Here is a 24,700-nt window from a genome sequence, read left to right as displayed (position 1 = left end):
ATTTCCAGTTCAGTATTGTATAAGCATGTAATCCATAACGAACTTCAGTCGTTGCTCTTTATAGTGCTCCGCACTGCATTTTAGATCCCCCGCCACGTGACATAGCTAGCTTTATCTTCCGAAAAACTTTTATGCTCATTTTTTAAAGATTAATGAGAGAGAGTGTAGACATCCGTTATATAACCAAGGCTCATTTTTCATAACATATGCGCAAAGAGCTTCTGAGCACGCTTCATAAAGAACGCAATATAACTACAGAATATAGCATATGACATATATCTCGTCAAGATGTAGCTAGCTTTTGACAACGATGCAGGCGAAATGTATTCTCTAAATTAATCTACACATTTCGTACTGGAAATATTCCCTAAAGAAAGAGCCGCATGTTTTGTCGTACTGTCAGTGAATGTCAGTGCTGTCACTCAGAGGCGAGTTCGCAAAGCTGGTATTTCTGGACTTACTGAAACCATAGTCAGCAGCTCCCTTGAGCTAAATGTTAATGACATCTGCTAAGAATATAAGGTCCTACTATAAATATGGTCGTTTTCAGCACTTTTCCCAGAGGAAGTAGAAAATATCCGTGCACATCTATATAAGTTTTTCTTTCGTGCATAAAGACACTGTATATATTTCAAGGTAACATAATGCTCTTCAAATATTTTACAAATTGCAATCCCAGAAAGTACTTTCAGAATATGCCCATAAATGAGCTTTCTTAAATTTGACACTTAAGCATCGCTGTTATCAGATGCTTGCTCAGTGAATACTATAAAAATATTGGCTTGAATTTGCACAGCATTTCGTAAGTAAGAGATCTTCATTGGCCAACCACCTGGGCTAATCAACATCAGGAATTGGTAGAATTTGCTCTTACGAACAATGCAGCTAAATTAGTTAGCGAATACTGGTGTAGCTGCTTCATGAGCACGAGTTGTCAGAAACTAGGACGACTGACGTTTAGTGCTCGAACTTCCTGAAAATTTTGCACTCGGTCGGGCAAAGCTTAGGCACAGCGAAGCTTACTGGCTGCTACTGCTAGGTATGAACTTGGTTCCTGCTAGGTCTTAACTTGGTTTAACTTAACTACGCATCTAGGAAGGTATTCCCGAGTGAACATTTTCAGAGCTACCTTCCCTTTCACGACATTTCGTGTGACTAGCGCTGGACGCGTGGGCGCCTACGAGCGACAGCGCTCCTGGCATGCCACAAAAGCAGGCAGGCTAACCAAGAACGCTGTCGCTTGCTGACGCCAAACGCGTTGGAGGCTAGCCGCTCGATATCAATTGGCCAGCTTCGCTGTGTCTTGTGCTTTGCGCGGCCTTGTGCAAGCTTGCGCCTTTTTTTTTCTCCTGGCTCAGCGCGCCACGGAGAGAAGAGAGGCCGGGGTCGGGAAGGCAGGGAGCTCTCGAGGAGACCGCGTGCATGCTCCGCCTCCTCCTCCTCCTCCTCTGGGTTGCCATGGCTACCATGGCTACGGACCACAAATTACGGTTGCTTAAACAGCTTCGCTGTTAAAAAACTTATTGCATGCTTCAGTTGAGCTTTCAACTTTTTCCGCATTTGCGAGATACTGAACTTTTAAAGCAAACTGAAATCAAGCAGTGCTTTTTCACCTCATTGTGAGCTGCTATGTAGAAGTGAAATTCATCATTCAAATAAAGTAAGCTGGAATACAACAAATGACGCGTATTCACGAAAACACAGACGAGAAGTCGAGTTTTTGTCCGGCTAGCACGTGGAATCGAACAAATGCCACAGCGAGCAGTTGCTTGGGACAGTCCGATATGCATTTACAGCTTCCCTATGTGTTTGGGAAGCAGCGTTTGCAACGAAGTGAGATGTTCCACATCTGTGAGTGTATTGAAGCCAACAATAGACATTTTAATTTTCTAGGTGTAACCATTAAATAGGAGCTACTAATGACAAATTAGCAATAAAGGAAGCTGAATGACAGAATCTAAAGGAGAACCGAACGTGCAGCCATTGACACCAAGTCCAACATGTCAATCTTTTTCCTTTGAACGCTTTCCAAATGCGTATTGATTTGTGTTATTCGGAGTTGATAAAACGAAACAGCTAACTGCGAGTTCCCGGCAAGTTCCCAAGCTTGACCTATGGCTTCCTGCAATGTTATAACTTTACCATGTCTCCAGCTAGTTCCAAATCTACAAATTCTGATGTCGTTACACAAGTTGAGAAGTCGTCCGCGTGCGGTGTGCATCGTACTGCACGCAAGAAAAATGCAGCTACTCTTGTTCCATGCCTAACCGCAGCTGTAAAGCGAGCGTTGTCTTGGCAAATTGCTTAATGATGTGCACCACGTTATATCGCGTTGAGAGCTTCTTGCCATCAGAAAACTAAGAATAGAGTTTTTGTTACTGTCATCATTACGAGTCTCTCCACGTCAGATGAATATAGCTTGGCCACGCTAGACATTGAAATTAAAACTTGGTTGAATACATCGCTTCGGTATCCGCTCTTTTTCTATTCAAATTCAGGCCGGTTTGCAAGAATAAAGGCTCATTTGTTTACCTATTCTGAAGAAACAACAATAAAAAAATTGCTAAACATTTATGGACGGAACAAAATTATGCAGAACAAGGTCTAACATGCGTGCCTCTGCGTTGATTGATTGAATTAATGTTTATTAAAGAAAAAAAAACGCTTATCCTTGCACTCGGCCGCGCAACGCTTGAAACAGCGAAGCTGGGCGATCGTAGCCCAGCATTTCCAGGAAGTGCGCGCGAACTTTTCATCTTATTACTCATGATGATGATACTTTCCTTTTCAGACTTACGGACGTCACTGCGCGTTGTATAGCGCATCTTGTAACACCGACACCGCCTTCCAATGCCGACACCGAGTTCCAGGACACCCGCTCTGTGAATGCGTCTCTCTCGCTTTCATAGCACGCAAAACCTCTTCACCTCGCAGAGCACAAGCGTACGAACGCGCCAGCTGTGGACGCAATCATATGGTTCACATAAACGCATGTTCTGCAAGCGTGGCTGTATAGGGTAGTTGCAATAAAAGAAGAAGAAGGAAGGGCTGTATAGCGTAGTGGTTACGACGCCCGCTTTGCAACCGGAGGTACCCGGGTTGGAATCCCGCCTCGGCATGAAAGTATATTTTATTTTCTTTCTAGTTTCTTGATTCGCACCAAAAATTACGGCTGGCTTAAACAGCTTCGCTGGTAAAAGCTTAGGCTAGATGAACTTGATTTAGTTAGGTTAAATGTTATCATCGAAAAATGCTACATGAATTCTGTGAATTGTCTACTAATACGTAATTATTCTTTGGCTCGGCTGTTACTTCACTTTTGCTTGCTTATGTTACTAGCTTATGCATGTATACCCATCGCTTTTTCCGGAGCCAAAGAATGCTTACGCATTAGTAGACAATTCTCAGAATTTCTGTAGAATTTTTTTCGAGCGTCGCGGTCTGACGGCGTTTACGATCCGCTTCTGAACACCTCCTTTACTCTTCTTGCTATTCATTAACCCCTAGTTCCTGTCGCTGTTCTCGTTGCTCCTTCTGCCGACTACGGTATTCCCGTTGACGATCAGCGTTCCCAGGCCACTTCACCAAGCTTACGTTTGCTTGGTTTCATTGCAAGAACTGCTCTCGGCATATCCGACCCCTTCAGGACGATCATATAAACTTAGGCTATTTTGCCAAACCACATCTACCAATCAGTTATTCTTATTATTTTATACTTTTTAGGGGCGAAGCTCCTTATAGCGGCTCCCGTTCCGTCCCCGTCGTAGTAGTAGTAGTAGTGTGTAACCAGTCTGAGAAAAATGAGAAAAAAATTCCGAAGTTGTGTCCGTAGCGCGGAATCGAACCAGGGACCCCTCGCTTCCGAGCGCGCGGCGTTAGCCCACTACGCCACGAAGCGGACATGGACAAACGCACCACGATGGCTATAAATACCCAACATTAACGAAAGGCCGCGTTTCTAGCGCGTTTCTAACGCGTTTGTGCTAGCGCGTTACGGCCCGTGTAAGAAGCTGGTGTAAGACGCTGTGGCCTCTCCACCTTACCTTCAACGCGTTTCGAACGCGCTGCCCAAAGCGGTGGCAAGTCAAGTTCAAGTCGAGGAGCGTTTATGAATACGGGGGGTATACTCTCTCAGCAGTCATGTGATGGCGTCGGCAAACGCGGTGCACGTTCCGGCATGTGTAAATGGCTGCGTAAGACGCTGTGGCCGCTCCCCCTTACTAGAGAGTACTGCACGTTTCTAACGCGTTTGTGCTAGCGTCCCCTTAAGCGGGAGATCCGATGATTCCCTCCGGAGCTTCGCCCACTCATCATCATTCACCTCGTGGATCTGCTTCTTCTTTCTTCTTTCTGGGGTTTTACGTGCCAAAACCAGTTCTGATTATGAGGCACGCCGTAGTGGAGGGCTCCGGATGAATTTCGACCACCTGGGGTTCTTTAACGTGCACTACAACGCAAGCACACGGGCGTTTTTGCATTTCGCCTCCATCGAAATGCGGCCGCCGCGGCCGGGATTCGTGGATCTGCTGTCATTTTTTTATTGCATCAAATTACCATGTCGAGGCCACGGTGACGTGTCCTGTTTTTTTAACCAATTGTAAAGGTACGGATTACCTACAGTTACAATATTATAACAATTAAATGTCTGAACTTGACGAATTACGAATTATTTCCCAGTAACAAGATGTTTCCCAGTTACATACGCGGTTTCATCGGGGTTGCCCATCTCACGATGACTGCTGAATGTAATGCCTTTAGCATTGGATCAGTATGGTGAGACAACGTATTGCCCCTGTCAAAACGAGTTAGGTATGAGGCGTGTACAGCAGCGTGAGTGCTTTTTCTGGCTTCCCTAAGAACACTCTGCGCCATCTATAGGGGTGCTCCGCGAAGCCTGCATGTGGCCTGACAAATGCATGGCCCAGCCGGTGCTCGCGAATGCTTAGAAACGCGTCATGCAGCAACTGGGCTCCTCCCTCGTTTTGCTTTCTGGACACGCCGTGTCACCTAGTGGCGCTACCGAGAAGTCCGCGCGTGGCTTCCGAGAGCAGAAGCGTGGCATGCCGGTGCCTGAGAACAGTGAGAATGACTCCCTCACTTTCCGCACACCCACTCTCACACACTGAGTGACCCAAGTTGGCGAGTGGTTCATTGTAGAGCCGCACATAGCCAAGTGAATTCACGGCGCAGCTCGCTAAAGCATTGGCATCACAGACGTCTAATGAAAAGCGGCACATACCCATATCATCTGCGGAGCAGCCTCCTAAACTGTCGGGTTGCGGGACTTGAGGAGCACTTGTGTCGTGGGTTTGATTCCGCCCAGCATCGGATAAACTTAAAGGATTTTTTTTCTTGATTGTAGAGTGGTATATTCGCCGTGGCACATACATTTTTACCCAAGTTGGCATCAGGGACGTTCATTGAAGACCAGCACACCCCGGACTCCAAGTCGGCGTCAAAGACATTCATTGAACAGCGGTACCTTCACAGTCCCGCATACGGAGTGATCCATGTCGGCGTGAAAGACGTTTGTTGATGAGTGGTTCAAATGTGCGCATTGCCACATACTCAGTGACCCAAGTTGGTACGACAGTTGGTTTCGAATCCTGTTTCCTCATCACAGCAGCCCGACTCGATGCGCATTCTAAAATGGACCACCCAGCAACCCAGGTAGGCGGCAAAACGCTTAGAGGCAACAGAGACACGCATGCATAGACAGTTCGCCCCCGGAAATTGCGCGAAGTACTCTAAGAATGCTAACTCAATGAAAGGAAATGTACCTTGTGCTTTCATTGTCAGGAGAATTGACGGCTCGAAGCTTTGTGACCAGGACCCTGACGATGTTGACGAGGAATGCAAAGCTCAGCTGCAAAAGACGGCAAAGACATTGTGGTTACGTGAATATATGTTTTTTTATAAAACAAAAGCGTGTTATCAACCTGGCAACACGCTGAGTACTGAAATTTATCATATCAACGGGGAAGCTTACCAGTATAGAGAAGCAAACAGGAACACTGAGTATGTACGTATACCAGACGTCGTGCTCGACCCAGCACCTATTTAGAGAGAGAGAGGAAAAATACAATTTTCACTGTACTAATCGCGACTAAATTGTTTAGGTTAAGCACGAAATGTTCAAACATAGAAGTCCCTGACTACCTAATCATATCCTGCGCAATTATTTAATGCTGCTTCGGTATGACACAGCTTTTCTTTTCTTTTGCACACCCTACTGACATGGGCAGGGATTCTACTCAAGCAGAAGTATACCTGCCCGTGTTTGATGCAGATAGGAGACTGTGTCATAATTAATATAATATTAAAACATACATTTCGAATGAAATGAGCAGCCTTGCAATTGCAAAATATTGCAAGATAAGAAAATTGATAATAGTCACTTACATTTTTGACGCTTCTGGATCCAAGGATCGCAAAACGGCGTAGGCGATTATTGGAAGCAAAGGAAAACCTGTAAAAAAGAAAATGCTTCTCTATACGGTGGCCCGCATTCTTCTTTTTAAAAAAGGCTTAACGTATCCAGACCACTTTTGTTCTATGATGCTAAGCGTAAACATGCAGTCTTTGCATTCTCACCTAACAGTAAACACAAATTACTAAAAGCTTACGAAGCACTACGGAATTCTAACTATGAGAACATTATCTCGAAACAAGGACTGAGATAACTTTTGCTGTAATTGACATAGACTTTCATAGGGACAATAACTAAGTGGTAATTTGGTTTCAGCGGAAGTTTTAGTTACCACAATTCCAGTGAACAAATGCGCAATCTAAAGCTCGCTTCCTTCCAAGAAAACCTAGTGTCCCGTTCCAAAGTTAGGCCAGGCAGTATGCTATTTAAGTATAAACATAGCGTCGCGTGAGGAGGGACCTGTGGTTACTGTATAATGCAGTGAGGAGGTAGACTCAGATGTGATGACATGTGCAGTTTCGCAAAAATGCCTGATGTGTAAGTGCCTGATCTAGTGCTTTAAGACGTAACGGCTCGCGATAAGCAAATTCCTCCTTATGACAGTATGCGGTAGCAGAATACGGAATATGTTTCACAGTTCACGAAGTAGCACCTTTTAGCCTATTGAAAGACAACTGAATGATAGTAAGGCCTGTGAACAGTTCTTTGAAATATGATGATGGCACATCGAGCAAGCACTCAGCTTTAGCGTGAGCAGTGAGAATGGTTTAAGAGGAGGCACATCTTGGAAGCACCTTTTTATGCAATGTTTCATAGAGCTGGGCCGCTTGGAGACCATGCTCAATTAAGGCGAAGAGACAGTGAAGCGTGTGAAATACGAAAAAGTTGACGAGACGCCATTCGGGTGCTTGTGTAACTATGGACGCATTAGAAATTTATCATTAAAGAAAACATGAAGAAAATGCTACACATACATGTTGTCCTAATTCAGCGGCGTACTTCAAGCGTACATAAGTTCTGTTGTTCTGTTATTAAATTATGACATACATACACCTGGCCCCAAGTACGGCGGGTGTGTACATTTTTTCATATCGGGAATAGTCGAAGCTTTCAATAGCAAATCCAGTGGTATCTGCCAGTGCTCACGGACTTAGGCGGCACAGTTTACAAGTCGGGCTGTTCGCTAAAATGAAAAACAATTTGAGCGCTTTTACACTCACCTCATTCTTAAAGACTTTCCGGGTGGGCATGATTGGCAATATTACACCATGCAATGCTAGTTTATGTTCTGCTGATTTCCCATACAAAAACTCAGCGGTATCTCATAGGGATCACTTTGATTGTGTTTTTTATTTATATATTAAGTACCTGCATCGCCTTTGCAGGCATTACAGCATGTATATAAATCGCGAAATAAATTGGTTTTTTTTCAATTCAAACACGTGTTGCATGCACTCTCTCTCTCTCTCTCTTGTAATTTACGTTTTATGTTCTACTTTTTCCGCTTCCCCAGTTCAATGTAGCAGACGGCATATTCTTATCTGGGTTATCTATCTCCCTGTCTTGCATTTCTACCTTTCTCTATCCCTCATTCTTAAACGTACACTTAACGTTGCCAAAATGGTGTTATAATATGAAGAAAAAAATATGCAGGTTATACTAGGATATCTTATATTTGTTCATGGGAACATCGCGCCCCCAGAAAATACCTTCCAACTGCGCCCAAAGAATCTAAAACAAGGTCTTCGCGCGGTTTACACACGCACCCCAGCCGATGAGCAGGAACCACTTGAGGATCTTGTCCTCGGCGATGAAGGCGAGCACTAAAAGTGTGTGCAGGTACAGGCCTTCGCAGAACATCCACAGGTAGTTGCACAACAGGAAGTACTGCGTCACCACGTGCAGCGCTTGGCACCAGGTCTGTTGTGAAACACAAAACGAGGTCGCGTTTTTGCACTACCATGCGCACTTCAAAGTCCGCTTTCGTGAATTATTACGTAAAACTACATAAAAGAGAGCGCTTTCTTCTGCTGCTTACCGGATTTTCTGCGATCACGTGTGGCTGTGCGATGATGTGAATGTACCACAGTATCCAACAAAGGTTGTTGATAATGAACGATGTGAACAAGTTTTTGTGAATTGTGATTCTTCGACAACGAAGCGACCTGTAAATAACGCTTGCTGTAAACCTCCACACATCCTGTACACTTTCAGCGTAGATCATTATACATGATGCTACAGGCAAAACAAACAGAATTGCTCTAAGAATAAAATTCTACGATTTATTTATCCTAGTTTTGTAAACGAAGTCCCGTGCTTCATACTAGGTGCTCGAGGTTCAGTGGCACCGGGCTCTCAGTCACGCGATAGCCCGACGTGTGCACCCACGACAGCACTTGCATCCAACGAAGAAGCCGGCAAAGAAGCCGGCTAAGCTAGTTACGCCACTCATAAACCTGGCGAATCAGAACACAAGTGGTGGTATGCAAAAGGATCACGTCAAAGTCAAAGCGGGGAGAATGCAAGTTAAGTTACATATTCAGGCAAGCGCTGAGTCTGATGCATTCTTAGATTTTCATAGATTTACTGAGGTTACGTTCGATTATTTGATGATTAGCTTTATAGGTTAACGTAACAGGCGCGGTCTCTGCCGTACCAGGGATTGAAAGATAAAAAATAAAACAACAGGCATATAATGGAAAGGGCAATGGGAAAACTAGCACTCACCTGAAGTAACAGAATATGATCATAGACAACACAAGGGCTACAAGTGATATTGAGTATCCTGTGACGTATAATGAATTGACCAAGTTTCGAAACTGAAAAATGAAGATAGGGGTATTTGTTAGCCTAATATTCAAGAAAACTTACCTTGGAAAAAACAGAAGCATCTGGGTCCCTATCAGCAAAACGCCTCTTAGAAAGGTAGAGTCAGCCACCAGTGTTTGGCAACACTATTGCTCATGATAGTCAGTTAATTACTAAGCGTATTTTCACTGCAGCGATGGTCAATTGTGCATGACGGAAGTTTTGCAGGCACGGAGCCCAGACACTCCACCAAAATATAAAACATATTTTCCTTTTATTGATTGCGGAGTTAATTCGCAGTTTCTTTCCTTGCAACATTATTATAGATGGTTCTGTTAAGCGAAGTCTTATTTGCTGCAAAACATAGGTATGTAGATTTTGAACAGAAGTTCCTGATCACCAAGGCTGTGAATAAGTACTTGTGAATGTTTTGAAACAAGAAAGCATGATATAGATTTGTGAAGTATCCCTGTTGTAAAATTATATCACACTAAAGCAGTGCAGTAATGAATGAACTGCTCCCTCTTAACTGATGAAACGTTTGCAATGACGTTTTTTTTAGGAATTACCACACAAAATAATATACAGATATGATTACCTCATAAAAGACACTTGGTCATATCTACAATAGTAGGTATTGTTGTGAAAACAACCAGAACTATTTCTAAGACCATCAAAGGCCATGGAAGAATTCTACACTGCATTTGCTTTATGCAGACAATAGTTACCTTCACTTGCGTAGTGCAAATCGGTCATCTACATTTGCACGTCTCCGCAATGCGCCTAAATGATAATTTAAAATACAACCTGTATAGTGTAGATAAAGTACGCTCTGATGTTAGCAGGCCAAAGCTCAGTAAAACTCACCGGGGGAGCTGACCTGTGGTTTTTTTTAAGTTGACTTGAAGTACATCAGGAGAATACGCCATCATATTGTTACAAGCGTGAAAGTTGTATTATTTGGGTATGTGCCATAAGCTGTAGTGGGACACGGGTTAAGAGGGCGCGCTAGAAAAGGACGTTTTAGCCCAGCGATCACGGAACCTAGGCTGGCGCTCAAGACCGTCGGTTACGTCGTGTCGCAATAAACGCTCTCTGAACAGAACAGACCGTAACAATATAGTTAGTAACGATTACTAACACCCAAACAAGCCATTTATTTTTAAATAGATGTGGCTGTGGCAGTGCGGTACATACCTGTAAGTCATGAGTATCCACACATGCTGTGTAATTGGACCAGACCAGTCCTGTGACAGGGTGACGGAACCACGTGCCGTTCGAAGTACACAATTTGTGCGCTTGCCCTTTCCAGAAAATGAGAGAAAGCAATAAATATGGATGGCGTGATTGGCCAAGTAGAGGCTGCAGCTTACAGCAACGTCTTCGTTTATTATATGCGAATAGTCGTCATAAGGTAGACATTCAATCCAATCATTGTTGTACATTTCCCGGCTCTATTAACAATTGCTTCGTTTATTTGCTTATATTTAAAAATCTGTGTGAGCACTTGTAATTTTCTCCTCGCCCTATGGCACGCTCACAGGTTTTTATAAATGAACGAAAATGTTACCGAATACTGGGGAAAAAAGGTAAGCTGTACACTCGTTGCTCGGCTCAACATCATGTACAGGTTAATGTGTTACAACTCAAATCTACAGAAAACTCTGGAAGCAAATATTCGGTTTCAGCGAAAATATGTGATGCTGATGGAAATAGCGATCGCTCTATTGTATATTCCGTTGCTCGTTGCTCAACAATCTTTGGTGCCATCCTCAAACCATTTATTTGCTACGCGCCTTACAGCTTTTCTAAATAAACAAACGTAAAGTTGTCAATTTAATACAACGCTGCATTAAAATTTGTTATTTTAATTCGTATTTATTGTTTAATCACATTGTATTCGATCATATTAGGGCAGATCTCATCGGTTCTATTTAGTTTGAGGAGCACTTCTCTTTATTCCAGTGGTATGAAGATTTGTTTACGGTAGTGAAGCAATGAAAACGCAAGTCGTAAATTAGACCAGTGTCGTGACATGTCGCAAAGTTCGATGTTTTTTGCCTTATTCCATGCTCTGTAGCATTTCTTGACACTGTTGAGTCAATTATAATGCTACATGTCAAACCTTCTAAGGAAGTGCGCCATGCTGCGTTGAACTTCCGCTGTGGTGTCGGTGCAATTAACTTACGAGTTGACAGAAACCCGGCCACAAACTGAGGGCAAGGCGCGTGCACTGTCCGACCGGGAGGCGTGTCGTCCCAGCAGTTCCAGCCATCCCAAGTGCGGGGGCACAATGTCTGGTTTCCATCTGCGAGAAAGAGCGCCCTGATGGAAATATTCGATCCTCACTGTCCATCGACGTGAAAGGCCGCTTGACGTGCCAGGCCATACCGTTCTCCGCGGGAGGCTTGAGCAGCACGTTCTCGAGGCAGTGCTTGAAGTGCCCGATCTTCTCCTGCCACATCCAGTTCTCGCCTCGCGCTGAGATTTGCTCCCAGGGAACGTACTCGCCGATGTCGTTAGCAATGGCGCGCAGCAACGTCAGCTCGGTCTCCTACAACAAAAAATATGTTGAATGATGAGTACGTTACCAGGCGAAACTGAAGGAAAACGCAGCTTATAGCGACCTCCACGGCTGGGGAAACAGGCTGGAGAGTATTTGCTCAACTGGCGAGGCCTAACTGCTTTGCCTAACCTGTCCTCTGCTTGAAATGTTGGCTATCGTATATCAATTAGGGCTAAATGTGCTCAGTATCTGTTGTCATTGCGACGTTTTATGGTGTTGATTTTCATCTTATTATGCTCTGCGACTTTTATTATATTAGATAACCACCCCCATGTTCCTATATGAATATAATATTTAGTCATGTCTATCTTTAAGGAAGTGTAAATGAAGAATAAAGCGCCAGTGACAATTGAACAGTGAACAGTATGGTTAAGTTAAGTTATGGGGTTTTACGTGCCAAAACCAGTGAACAGTATGGATCTTCTGGAAAAATGGGAAGAGTTTAAATACAGGATGCCTATTTTTTTATGTAGATGTATTATATGAGTGTAAGGACGTCCTAATAAGCTTAGGTACAGGCGAATTATTGTGCGCCTGAATTTACCATTGAACAGAAAAAGATATATCCAGATATAAACGTATACTTAAGGTTTATCTAGGGCAGCCCTTCATTTTGGTGGCGGACATGTAGAACGCAGGCATTTTTTCCCAAATATTTAGATAAATGTTACTTTGAATGATATATTTTTAGGTTATTCACCATGAATGGTGGGAGCTCGAATGACCCTTATTTTTTTCGTATATTTTCTGTACGCCTCCAAATGACAGTATATCTTGTCGACAGTTCTAAAAGTAATATAAAAGTGGGTTCTTCTCATAAAAAGAACGCGTCAACAATGCAATTAAGAAAATACCGTTTTGCACCAAACGCCATAATAGTACTTACGTGATAAGGCGAGCTTGTGCAGGCGCTGTAGTTGCCTGTTTCACCGTTCCACGAACCGTTAGCCAGGCACCGGTACTTCGCCGTCCCTGCAATAGTGCACCGGTATTTATCAGCCATGGACTAGTTTACCTAATATAGTAAGTCAATCAAACAATTCAATCAAATTGGGAACGAAGGAGACGAAGAAAAATTATGCAGATTGTGCTTGTATAATGTTCAGTTCAACCTAAGTCTGCTACATTTAAACTGTTATTTCGTAGGTATAAGAAAAGTACACTTTGTAAGTAAAAAGAACTCACAAGGTATCAACTTTGCATTCAGTATTGTTCAATTATCCACAGGGCCTGAGTACACAATATAGAGCTTTGCGTATGTACTTGCAGCATCAAGAAGAAAAGTGTAAGATTTGTACGAGGTAAAATTTGTAAGAAAAATGTAATTTCTCTTTGGGGAGGAAGAAGCTAGTGAAGCTGTTTGTAAGATTTTTCCCCTTGTCACCCCATCATATTACAGTGGAAATAAAGATTATTATTATCCCATGGCTTGACTCCAACAAACATGTAATAAGTATTATGCCGGTATTGATATATTTCAGAGTTCATTTCCTGTGTTTCGTATATACTTAGATAATCACGTCGTATGACTAACTCCCTTTTACGCCTGCCTCATCGATTTCCGTTTCCCTATTTGTTTCTCCATCTCGCATTGTTTTGTCCGCCACATATGTCTTTGTACATTTTGTCTTGCGTATTACTCTAAGTGCACCAGTACAAAGGTTCCGTAGCTGAACCGGGGCACTATAAAAGACATGGATTGATTGATTAATTGATTATTATAATACTAATTATTATTATTTTCACGTTCCTGATATTTTTGATACCTCACTTTCATTGTTCTTTTCCGAGCCTTCCTTTGTTGTCTCATAGTTATTGTTGCTGTGTCACAGTTCACACATTGTTCAATTGCCCTTCTCCTCTTTTTTTTTGTATGCACCTTGCGCCTTGCTGTATGTACACTCTTCTTTCAAAGTTTCTCCTTTTTAAGGCGAAAAGCCTTAGCTGGCTATGTTGGCGGTGTTCTTGGCGGTTAGCTTGCAGTGACCTTGGCTGAACTGTGGCGTGACGAAAAATGGCCGACGCCGCAAAGAGTAATAACGCGAATAAAAATGATCGGATTGACGTCACGTTTCTCAGAGAGGTTCCTGTAAACAAAGTAAATTCGTGGCTTTGAAGACAAATCTTAGCAAAGTTCGGTCTGGGTGGGAATAGAACCCGGGCCTCCGCGGTGCGAAACGTGCATGTTGCCGTGAAGCCACAGCTGCTCCACCGGTATGACTTACTAAAGATGTGGATATAATGTGCTATAGTGCGTGCCTGATTGCACACGTCACGTGGTCACAGTGACGTGCTCATGCCAATGCTCGCGCGTTTGTCGCCGTCGTCTTCTTCCACAGCTGGCTTCGATGCCGCTGGTCACGCCAGCATTCCCAAACTGCCCCGCGCGCTCGTGCCACTGCTCCCGCGTACGTCGTCGTCGTCTTCTTCCACAACTGGCAGGTTTTCGCCTTCACGTTTTACAAACGTGTAACACTTGCATAATTTTTTATTCATTGGTTTTGTTTTGTACATATATTCATCTGCTGCTTTTTTTTATTAAATGTATGCCTGCGCCAGCACTCCGACCTAGCTCGTGGGTTTTCCTGGGTGCTGCCAACATGATCGAGCGATTGAATATTATTATTATTATTATTATTATTATTATTATTATTATTATTATTATTATTATTATTATTATTATTATTATTATTATTATTATTATTATTATTATTATAAATACCGGGCGTTTCTACGTGGACTCTACTATTTAAAAGCAGCCGTTGTGATATAGAAGGACGGTTCCTTCGACGTGATGGTAACCATGGGGTGACGGGTGAAGGGTGGTAATTGGTTGCTAAATAAAGAAATTCATTAACAAAATTTAAAACTTTTAGTTTCAGCAGGCTCGCCGTAATCGTGAAATCGAAGCGAGCTCTCCGTACAAGCCATATTAACTTTTGGATATGGAAAAAATGTGATTATTTCTGGAACTGCGGCACGATTAAACTTGCCTATCGGAGTGCGCGGAGCCGAAACTGGGAGGATGCAGCGAGCACAAAGCAGCGCCGCCTCGGGGCGACGTTCAGCTTACGTCACCAAGCCGCGGTATAGCGAGCGCGCTGCGGCTTCATGCTCCTCGGTGTTGTGGCGACCTGACTGCCCACTGCTGCATTACGTAAGCTTGTGCGAAGCTAGTATGGCTTGTACGGAAACCTCGCTTCAATTTCACGATTACGACGAGCACGCTAAAACTAAAAAAAAATCACAGAATATCCACGGGGTGAATGATGATGAGTGGGGCGAAGCTCCGGGGGATCATTCGGGTAAACCACAGCTACAGACGAGAGATAAAGAGAGCGCGCGTCGGGAACGAGAGAGAACGAAAGCGCGCGTCGGGAACGAACGCCCTTGTAGGGAGCCTACATGCAACGCCGTTTTAAAACGGCGTTGCATGTAGGCTCCCTATAAAACGGCGTTGCATGTAGGCTCCCTACGCCCTTGTGCACCGCAGCGCACCTAGCTACGGACGAGAGAGAAAAACGCCGGAAGCGTTCTCCGGAAGCCGGAAGCTGGCTTCCGGAACCGGAAGCGGAACCGGAAGTGGAAACGGAAGCGGAACAGGAAGTGGAAACGGAAGGGGAAGTCGGCTTCCGGTTATACTATACATATACATATATATGTGTATATGCGTATACATACATATACGGACACACAACGCCATCTATTGAGCAATTCATAAACTAGAGGTGGCTACATACTACTACTACTACTACTACTACTACAGAGGAGGGAACGACCCACACATTAAGGAGCTTCGCCCCTAAAAAGTTATAGGTTAATTAATCATTGTTTTGTTTATTACACCAATTACAGCGTATCACCCTCTTCCGCTGGTGGCCATCACTGACCGGATGTCTCCGAAGGAAAGGTCCTCCTATTTCAAAACGGCTGCCTTTAAATATTACTTACAGTCTTCGTAGAAACACCTGGTATATTCGGCAGTGACTCACAAGACGCATAGAGACTGCTTGCATCACATAGAGATGCCCTGTGACGATTGCAGCCCCGGGTTAACCACCGAACATCTCCTTTGTAATTGTCCTCGCTACAGCAGCCGCAGACAGTAGCGAGGACTGTGCGAGGTGTGGCATCGCGACAGCGCTGACACACCTCGACAATCGGCCGCGTTCGAAACAAATGATCTTGGAAGGCCGACTTAGGCAGTCCTCAGAACCAACAGGAGACGAATTCGCTAAGGAAGTACATTCGTTCAAGTGTTTTAGTTAAGTCTAACACGCCCGCGTTTTCTGTGTGCTTGATTATGTTTTAACACGAAAGTGTTTTATGCCGGGGTCCACCAAGACTTCACTGACGTATTTCCGTCACGGAAATACGTCATAGAACATACACGAACATAATAGAAAGAAAGAAACCAGAAGAAAAAGTTCCACAAACATGCAAAATTTGGAAATCGAACCCACGACCTCTCGGTCCGCGACGATAGATCGCCGAGCGTTTAACCCATTGCGCCACAAACGCATTTGCAGAGAGCTACACAGACGCGCCTTATATATCTAACACTCCTCCGTGTACCCGCGCTCTTGCTCGGGGCGGTGCCGCCGCCTACGAGCAGAAAAGAGAAGTACTGCATTATGACACTAACGCGCACCGACAGTGAACGCTTCGGTGGTCTCAGCACTACGACGCCTCGATGCCAGCATTCGAAGGGACGCTGGCATCAAGAAGCACTACCAACGCCACCTAGGTGGCGTTCACCGTACTCAGCACAGCGGAGCGTGGCCTCCGCAATTAGCTCTGAAAATGTTTCTGAAGTTGATCGCGGAGGCTGCAATTACGACGCGCTGTACGCGCTGATTTGACTCGGTGACGATTCAGTTACGTGCTTTGTCTTGCGCGTTGTATTAGTGTGTCAGTTACGTGCTTCGTCTTTCGCGTTGTGCTAGCGTGTGCAGCGTAGTGCAGCTTCCATATGCACGACGGTTGCTCATGGTCATCGACGTTGGTAGTCGTGATGGAGGAGACGTGCCACCAGGCGTCAGCGTGGGTGCATCAACGCCTAAGGGCGCTTTAGCCACAAAACACCAATAGACATTATATATCAATGTGCAATAAACATTACACTACTTCTGTGAAGACACGTTTCACTGTCGTGTTCTATACCGATTCCTATATAAGAGGGATCAACCACATTTTTTCCTATCTCTGTCTCTTTATCTGCATGCGCTTCACTTCTCGGCTTTCCTTTTCAAATTTTCGTCTTCCTTTACTTTTTCACCGGTGTAGGGTACAAAACTGGATGTTTGTATTCCGGTTAACCTCCTTATTTCGCATTTTATTTATGTCTCCCTGGTATGCTTCTACCACATTTTGCACTGCAAGATATCTTGTCACCGTGTGACAGAAAAATAAAGAAAGGCACGGAACATGGCATCTCTTAGTATTTACGATTAGCGCGAAACTGAAGTAATGAAGTAGAACACGTAGAGATAACGAGCAGCAACTAGAAACTAAATGAAACGCTGACGGGGCTTGATGCATCGTCTACCTGCTTTCGTAATATTTATTTCTGAAACTCCGCTAGTAGGGTTTGGCCATTTTCATTCGCCCACTTTGCCCCTTTTTTATTTTCCTAGCTAATTGAACGACTGACACCTGGCGCAAAGAACGTGCTTTGAAAGCCGAGCAGTACCTAGTTCCATATAACCTAACTACTGCTGATGGCGCAGTCGAAAACTCGATAGGCTTGGCCTTCGTTACGCAAAGAGTCATAAAGCTACTAATGATCAAAGGATTGTATATGAAAACAGAAAACGGATATTAAAACAGGGGCGCCTGGAAAACGGCGCCTCATCCCGAGCCTTAACTGTATAACGGGAATGGAAAAGCGGGTAGTATTAAGATAAATGTTTTATTATTTTCTTCGGATCAGGCAAAACTCAGTTTACTGCTACAGCATGGGCATATAGTTCGTTCAACACTATGATGTCGGTCAAATTAATTCACTGTAACCTGCAAACAAGAGGGCAAACGCTTGAAGCAGGACGTTTATGTTGTGAGCGGTAGCAAGTGTAGTTGCTTGTTTGTGGCATGCGTGCCAGAGAAATAGATAAATTCGAGACCAGTTATTTTGGGGCATTTGTGAAACCCTTCGGAGAGAGATTTGTGTTCTCGATAATGCGCCAGTATGTATTTTTTTTTGGTTATGTGGTTGCCAATTTAGTCCAGGCATGAGGAGTTAGCCTTGCTGTTACGCCAAGCGCAGTATCTCGGCGTATTTCATTGTCTTAAAGCGCCGAGAACAAAGAAATCTTACTCAATTGTACAACATGCTAACACATTGCTCACATTTTTCTAGATTGTTGGAAGAACTAACCCCAACGTTTCATGTGCCGAAAGACAGCAAACCTCTGCTATACCTCCACACTAGTCAAGTTCAAACTAGCTCGTAGCGACCACCTAACGAAGCTTCCGTGTCAGTGCATATGCCTAACCCAATCGAGCATGCAAGCACAAGAAAGGGTGAAAATAACATCCATCATTCTCATGGCTTCTTACGCCACAGCAACTCGATAGTCTTGGCATCCTGTGACATACAGGCATTGAAAAAAAGCAGCGCCATAAGTGCACAAACAATCAATCGTATAGACCTTTTTATCCACACTGTGGCGGCAGTGTGTTCATCACCCCAAGAAACTTCGGACCATGCATTTTCAACAGTCAAAATAGCCAAACATAAAGAAGTTTTTTGTCCCATAGAATGGTATAGGCACATGTACGAGTCATGTTTTGAGGCAACAACATGTTCATAATGCGTTCATATATAGGGAACGTGCCCTGTGCGTTGAGCTCATGTATGCAGCTTTCATGTTCTACTTAGCAGTAAAATTCACTTGTCAAACATTCTAACTGTAACACAAAACTGGTGCCAGCTGGAGAGTTTTCTATATTTATAGGCTCTGGTAACTTGCGATGGTCCAAAAGTATTAACCGAAAGTCTTTCGGGAACTCTGTAAGCATAAAAAGGGTGTATAAGCTGAGTGCTTACGCCTAGGAGCTGACGCTTCAATTATCTGCACCTCGAAGGATAGCAAACAAACTGAAACGGCGGCTCATAGTCACTCGTAATTCAGAAATATTACGTGCCTCGTATGTACAATAGCCTGAAGGGTCTTCTTTACCCTTATTTTTAGTCCTACTGGTGGTGAGTACATAGAACGGAGTCTCTGCAAAGAGAGGTATCTTGTTTGTGTTTAGCCACTCACAGTAAAGAAAAATGCTATGGTAAACCTGCTTTGCTGTCAACCTCGCCAACAAGTAAACCAAAACGAAAGCCTTCATGGAGAGCGTGTTGGTCTTGAGTGCACTTGTATACAGCATTCAGAAAAGGCACACAAAACCCTACAGGCAAAGTCAAGCGAAATCTACTTAACATTGGACAATGACAGTTCGCACACAGTTTAGCAGTAATTAAATTGTGAACCGGCGTCAGAAAGCGACACGGAAGTTTCGTCATCGCGGTCAGCTTACATTAGCAAGACAGCCGTGAACGAACTTATCAATCACTGTCACTGGGGTATTTTTGTGCACCACCTGCGTTCTGCAGAGATCAACACTCCTGAGATATTTTCCACATTATACTGCACATAAGTTTCAGTCCTCCGCAGAAATATATACTAAGCAGGCGTGTAATATAATCATCCAGTACATGACGTCCGACACCCGCGGAACTAAGCAAAATGGCTTATGCGTAAAATGTCTACTACGAGCTTTTCTTGAAAGTTACACTAATTTGAGGAAACATAACATTCTCCAAAGAAAGGACAAAGTATGGTATGCGCACTCTCACTGCGCACAATTCATCTGGTAATCAATTTCTTTGTGGAAAAGCGAGAGGGAAGGCATGCTTACACAAGTGTCATATAACGTCTTATTGCCCTGAGTGATAAGATCAGAGTACACTTTATGAGCGCACTTTTTTTTCAGAACATATGCGCAGAGAATGCTATTGTATTTATCACACGGATGAAATATTCATTTTGTGTTTTCTAATAATATTGTCGTAAATTTTGACGTGTGCTGTACATAACTGTGTGGAATGAATGGAAGCACAAAGTGCCAAACGGGGGCACAAGCCTTAAAGCACGGCCACTGCTCGACATTATTTGGCTCCATATTTTTTTATCTTGCGCAGGCGAGCTTCCGTTTTCTCATGTGATCAAGAGTGCAATTTGAGCAGGATAAAATATGCAAACATTTTTAACGCTGTGCTACGTGTTCGCAGCCCGCCTTTTGCATATAAGGCATTCTGAAGGACTGCGAGGGTCACATATTTAGTTTAAACACCCTGGTTTTATTTTATGTGTCGGGGGCTTCCAAGATAGTTTCGCGTTTTAAGTAAATTCGCAAACTTAGACAATAGCCACACTGCTCGTCAGGGGCCGTAAATACACAGTGTGTCGCGGTAAGTCTCTGCTCTAGGCACCTTCTCTCCTAAGTTTTTCCGCAGGGACACCGCTGTTAGGAGGGAAGCGTTCGCATTTGCATACGTGGTACCACGACTCCGGACACGAGAGCCGTCGTTGTCACCAAAAGAAAACATTGCGAAGATGCATTTGGGCTTCTCTAGAGTGAGTCGTCTATCTGGCGTACGAAGCCGTGCCCATGCACACGCATCACTGGCAAGAAAGCCTATAGGTTCAACGCTCTTGTAAACAAGCGGCACAGCATCTCATCAGCAACTTATGCAGTGCTGGCATCGTCAGTCTTGTTGTAAACTAAAAAAAAAGTGTATTTGCCCACTGATTTACGCAAACGGATGGTAGAGCTCCTGTACGAGATTAGTACAATAACAGCGAACATATTATTGTATCCTCTCTTGAAAGGCTATATAAATATCTTGCGAAGACTTTGCGAAGTTTACGAACGAATGCAACTTTTGCAGATAGCGATAAAGAAGCTTAGCATAAACGTACGGATCTGTTCAATTTCTACATCTAACCCGCAGGGCTGGCGGTGCACATTTTATTTCCAGGTCATGGCGCAGCATCTCTTATATTTACAATAATGCAGATTATGCATATACAGGGGCCTTGAACCTTTAGGCCTGCTTACAAGTCATTCTGGGAACGTCAGCGCTATCGAAATAAATATCTGGCATAGAATCACGGAGATCTTGGCATTGTTCTCCCTGCGCAAAAAGAACAGCTATGGTTGATCGATATGAAGTTAGTCGTGTAAATAAGGACCTTTAAGAGCGGTTAATGGCAACCTAACAGAATAATTTGCGTGGTACGTAGCATTCTGAACGTAAACATATTGCGCAGATTCAACGCACATGCTGGAATCTGTCTGACGCGAAGGTTCAGTCAAGCGGTGTGAATTAAACTCAATCCAAATAACGGCAACGGTCGCTGTTAGCGTATGCCGCGCGGGATATTGTAATGTTTATGTTTATCCACTTTAATTTTACGCTTTTTTTGTTTTTGCAGTACCCCGCTCCCAAGCTATGCCAAAATGCAAACAATAAGTCAGGAAGATTCACAGCCTGAGAAGTCTACGCAATGATGTCACGAGCATGAAGGCGATGTACGACGCTCGTCAAAAGATCAATAGTGCTGGCAAGTGTAAGCACAAATATATCTTGCCACATTGAAGGATTTTCAGCCCCTTGTGCCACAATGCCGCGTAAGCATTCTAGAGGATGGGCCAAGAGTTCACTTACGCCGAATAGCCAAATCCAACAAAATAAAGTAAATCAAAAAACCGTTTCGACATAGCGCGCTATTATATTAAGACGAATATTACCCGCCGCGGAGAATTTGCGGCGATGGTGCTGTGTTGCTGAGAACGAGGTCGCGGGATCAAATCCCGGCCGCGGCCGCGGAATTTCGATGGGGGCGCGACATGCGAAACACCCGCGTCCAGCGGATTGGGGGCAAGAAAGAGATTGTTATGAGCTCAAAATTAATTCACAAGCCGCCAATACTGCTTGCGTCATATAGAAATCATAGTTTTGCCATGTGAACCCCTTGATTTTAATTTATTTTGCTTTTCATCGTAGACGGAGCGGAGTAAATCAGCCGACATTGTAAGGTCATGTTTCACGTTTTAACATTTTTTTTACAGCGCAAGCTGTTATTGGCTCATTCCAATAGCCGTTTCGGTGCGCGATGATGCCGCCGCCGGCGTTTGGCCGTAACCGCTATCGCCGGAAATGGGCAAAAAGTACCCGCTTTCCGCCGGGATCGAACCCAGACCCGCTGCGTGGGAGTCCGATACTTTACCACTGGGCCACGCAAGCGCTTGCTATGAGACAGCAGAAATATTCCCTTTAAACGCGCCTTATAGACAGACGCGCAGGTGCAGACGACCCGAGCCTCCATCAGTATGATGGCACCCTCTAGTTAAAGTGCCTCCAACCGCCGCGCGTGCAGGCGCAGACGATGAGATGCGATTCAGACGAGGTGTGCAATCAACGCTATCCCGATGTTAGATGTGCGCCACATATTCTGGGTACCTCTTCGATACACGTTATGACATCTCCTCGCAAGGTACGAACCGCTGCTGAAGAAGCGAATCGTAGAGTTACGAGCGCGGCTACAATTAGGCATCATCGAGCTAAGCAGACTGCTGTGCAGAGAGCATTACAAGCCGGAGCTCGCCGTCGACGCTGTACGGACAGTTCAGATCGTTCTCGTCAAAATCGAGGTGAAGACACTTCGCCGCGAAGTGTCTGGCGTGTTGCCAGACACTTCGTGTTGTGCGTGGTGCCGTGGTGTGCAGTGTTGTGCGTGGTGCCGAAATTGGAGCTACTCTTGCGCCGCTCAACCAGCTTACGCTGTGACTGTGCTGCGTGTGCCGCGCAGGCCTGTGACTTTTTTTATCACGCAAAACAAAGGTTCTGCCGCTAACCTGCCGGTCAGTATGCATGGTTTATGGAAGCGCGTTTGCTAGTACTTTCATTCGGCGTTGATATAAGCTTGGTATACATAAGAAATATTTTATAAGGCTGTTAAAAAATCTACAATTAAGACAAAAGCAATTTTCGAGATTGGCTCCCGACTTAAATAAACTTTTTAACATTTAAACTGTATTCGAACTGTTTCACAAGACGGAGAGCTCCGTTTTCGCTAACTTGGCAGGCATCCATTAGCTTCCTTGTTTTACAAGTGACATGGAAACAACATGCAGGAAACGATGCCAATAGTGTATAGCAAAAGCACACTTACACTTCACGCTTAAAAGTGCAGTGTACACATTACACCAGAGTATCGGTTCATTGCACGAACGTTTAGCCATGCTCACCAGTGGAGTTCACTTCACCAGGCAACAGGTCCGGGCAGGCTGCGCGGGCAGTGGCTCCGAGCGGCGTCGGTGGCCAGCACTGCCAACCGTCGAATCGCCAGTCGCACGATGCTGCCGGTTCGCAATGGGAGCAACAGCAGAGAGCAAGGCACAGATGCACTGAATTAGAGGGTGCATCTGCTTCCATCTCGACCACGAACACGCCACATCAATATATCGCCTCATGCGCACCACGTTTTAGCATTAGATCTGTGTCTGCTTACTGCAGTCCCTCACTGTACTATAGATTGTCCACATCGAGCATAACATACACGCTTTTCACAAGCTATACACGTATGTCTCGATATCAAACAGACTAAAACATGATCAGCTTCCACACCACGAGACATTTCCTGGCATCTTTTTCTCTGGGGTTTTAACAGCATAAGCAAGAACGGTTGTTTCCATCAAGCTACGCAAGAAGTTATTTAGACACTGAAAGCGCTCACTGGGGAACCTGCAAGCCTACTCAGTATCGCTGCAGCCAGACAAACCACGCATTCACATGAAGTGAAAGCACACCACAAAAAAAAAAAGAAAGCAATGTCCCTTGGGAATGCAAATATGACCTTCTGTCACACAATTGCATTCACAGAATCCTTTGCCGAAAGCGAACATCTATATGATAACAGTAGTTAACGCCGAAGGCAGAATACTTTTTACTGGAGACGCATAAACCTTTGCCGGTATGCTTGGGAGGTACATTCGTCATCGAAAGTAAAAACGCCCGATCATGGTAGCAGCTTTGCTACTTTTTGGTGCTGATGTAGTACTACACTCTAAACAACAAGAACAAACTAGCATGCACTACCTACAGCTAGTGAGAGCCGCACCGGATACCTTTAGGTTCGCTTCACATTGTTGCTTTCTACTTCTCAGTGACATCAAGGAGTTATTCTATAAAGCTACGATTGCTTTTCCCGAAGTGCATTATGACTTCTCAGGTTCAAGTGGCACAGGCGAGCAAACTCGCACGGCTTCAAGGACGCGCTTATTTCTTCCGCGCAAGAACCATCACGTCGTTTACAATAATGGAAATTTTTGCGTAGGCGTGGGCATACGAGCGATTGCTTGAAAAGTACAGTATATCCGCTTTGGTTGTAGATACCCCCCGTGTTCTTCACTAACTGCTTTTCAAGGCATTCTCACCTGTGTCGTTGTCGCCGGCGTCGAACAGGGCCCGTTGCTCACACTCACGCAGTGCCTTCAGCTGGGCGAACACGCGCTCGGTGCGGGAGCCGTGCGCACTCGAACCGAACCAGGGCAGCAAGCATGCTGACAGGAGCTACAGTGGCACAGTTTGGACAACACGCGAGAAATGTGTGACTCGTTACAGCTGAATTTGAGCAATATAATGAAGGGAGCAAGAAAGTAACTAAATAAAAAAGACCATGGCATTGTTTGGCGGTACAATACCCAAGTGAAGGCTGATGAAACATAACATATTGAAAACATCATTCGAGGCCCCACGCAAGCTATGGTAGCTCAATATAATTGAAGTGAATATTAACAACATTTTTATCGAATAAATTATTCACTAGACCAGTGAA

The 24,700-nt window shown here is 44.4% G+C and overlaps 1 protein-coding gene across 2 annotated transcripts in view; it reads right to left on the bottom strand.

Moving 5' to 3' along the window:
* Positions 1–24,700, bottom strand: part of LOC119441750 (calcitonin gene-related peptide type 1 receptor-like) — a 152,705-nt gene that overhangs the window by 8,866 nt on the left and 119,139 nt on the right. For both annotated transcript variants that reach the window (XM_037706360.2, XM_049661590.1), the window contains 12 exons: positions 24,300–24,435; positions 23,112–23,222; positions 12,691–12,776; positions 11,630–11,792; positions 11,427–11,546; positions 10,436–10,542; positions 9,158–9,249; positions 8,469–8,595; positions 8,197–8,350; positions 6,403–6,469; positions 5,990–6,056; positions 5,781–5,866 (listed from right to left, as the gene is read on the bottom strand). In XM_037706360.2, the coding sequence (XP_037562288.1) occupies positions 5,781–5,866; positions 5,990–6,056; positions 6,403–6,469; positions 8,197–8,350; positions 8,469–8,595; positions 9,158–9,249; positions 10,436–10,542; positions 11,427–11,546; positions 11,630–11,792; positions 12,691–12,776; positions 23,112–23,222; positions 24,300–24,435 (1,316 nt within the window). The remainder of the gene's footprint in view (positions 1–5,780; positions 5,867–5,989; positions 6,057–6,402; positions 6,470–8,196; positions 8,351–8,468; positions 8,596–9,157; positions 9,250–10,435; positions 10,543–11,426; positions 11,547–11,629; positions 11,793–12,690; positions 12,777–23,111; positions 23,223–24,299; positions 24,436–24,700) is intronic.

This window comes from Dermacentor silvarum, chromosome 2 (genome assembly GCF_013339745.2).
Source record: "Dermacentor silvarum isolate Dsil-2018 chromosome 2, BIME_Dsil_1.4, whole genome shotgun sequence".
In the NCBI taxonomy this organism is placed as follows: Eukaryota; Metazoa; Arthropoda; class Arachnida; order Ixodida; family Ixodidae; genus Dermacentor; species Dermacentor silvarum.
Note: the sequence above shows the minus strand (reverse complement) of the source record. Positions and strands in the feature narration are given on the sequence as shown.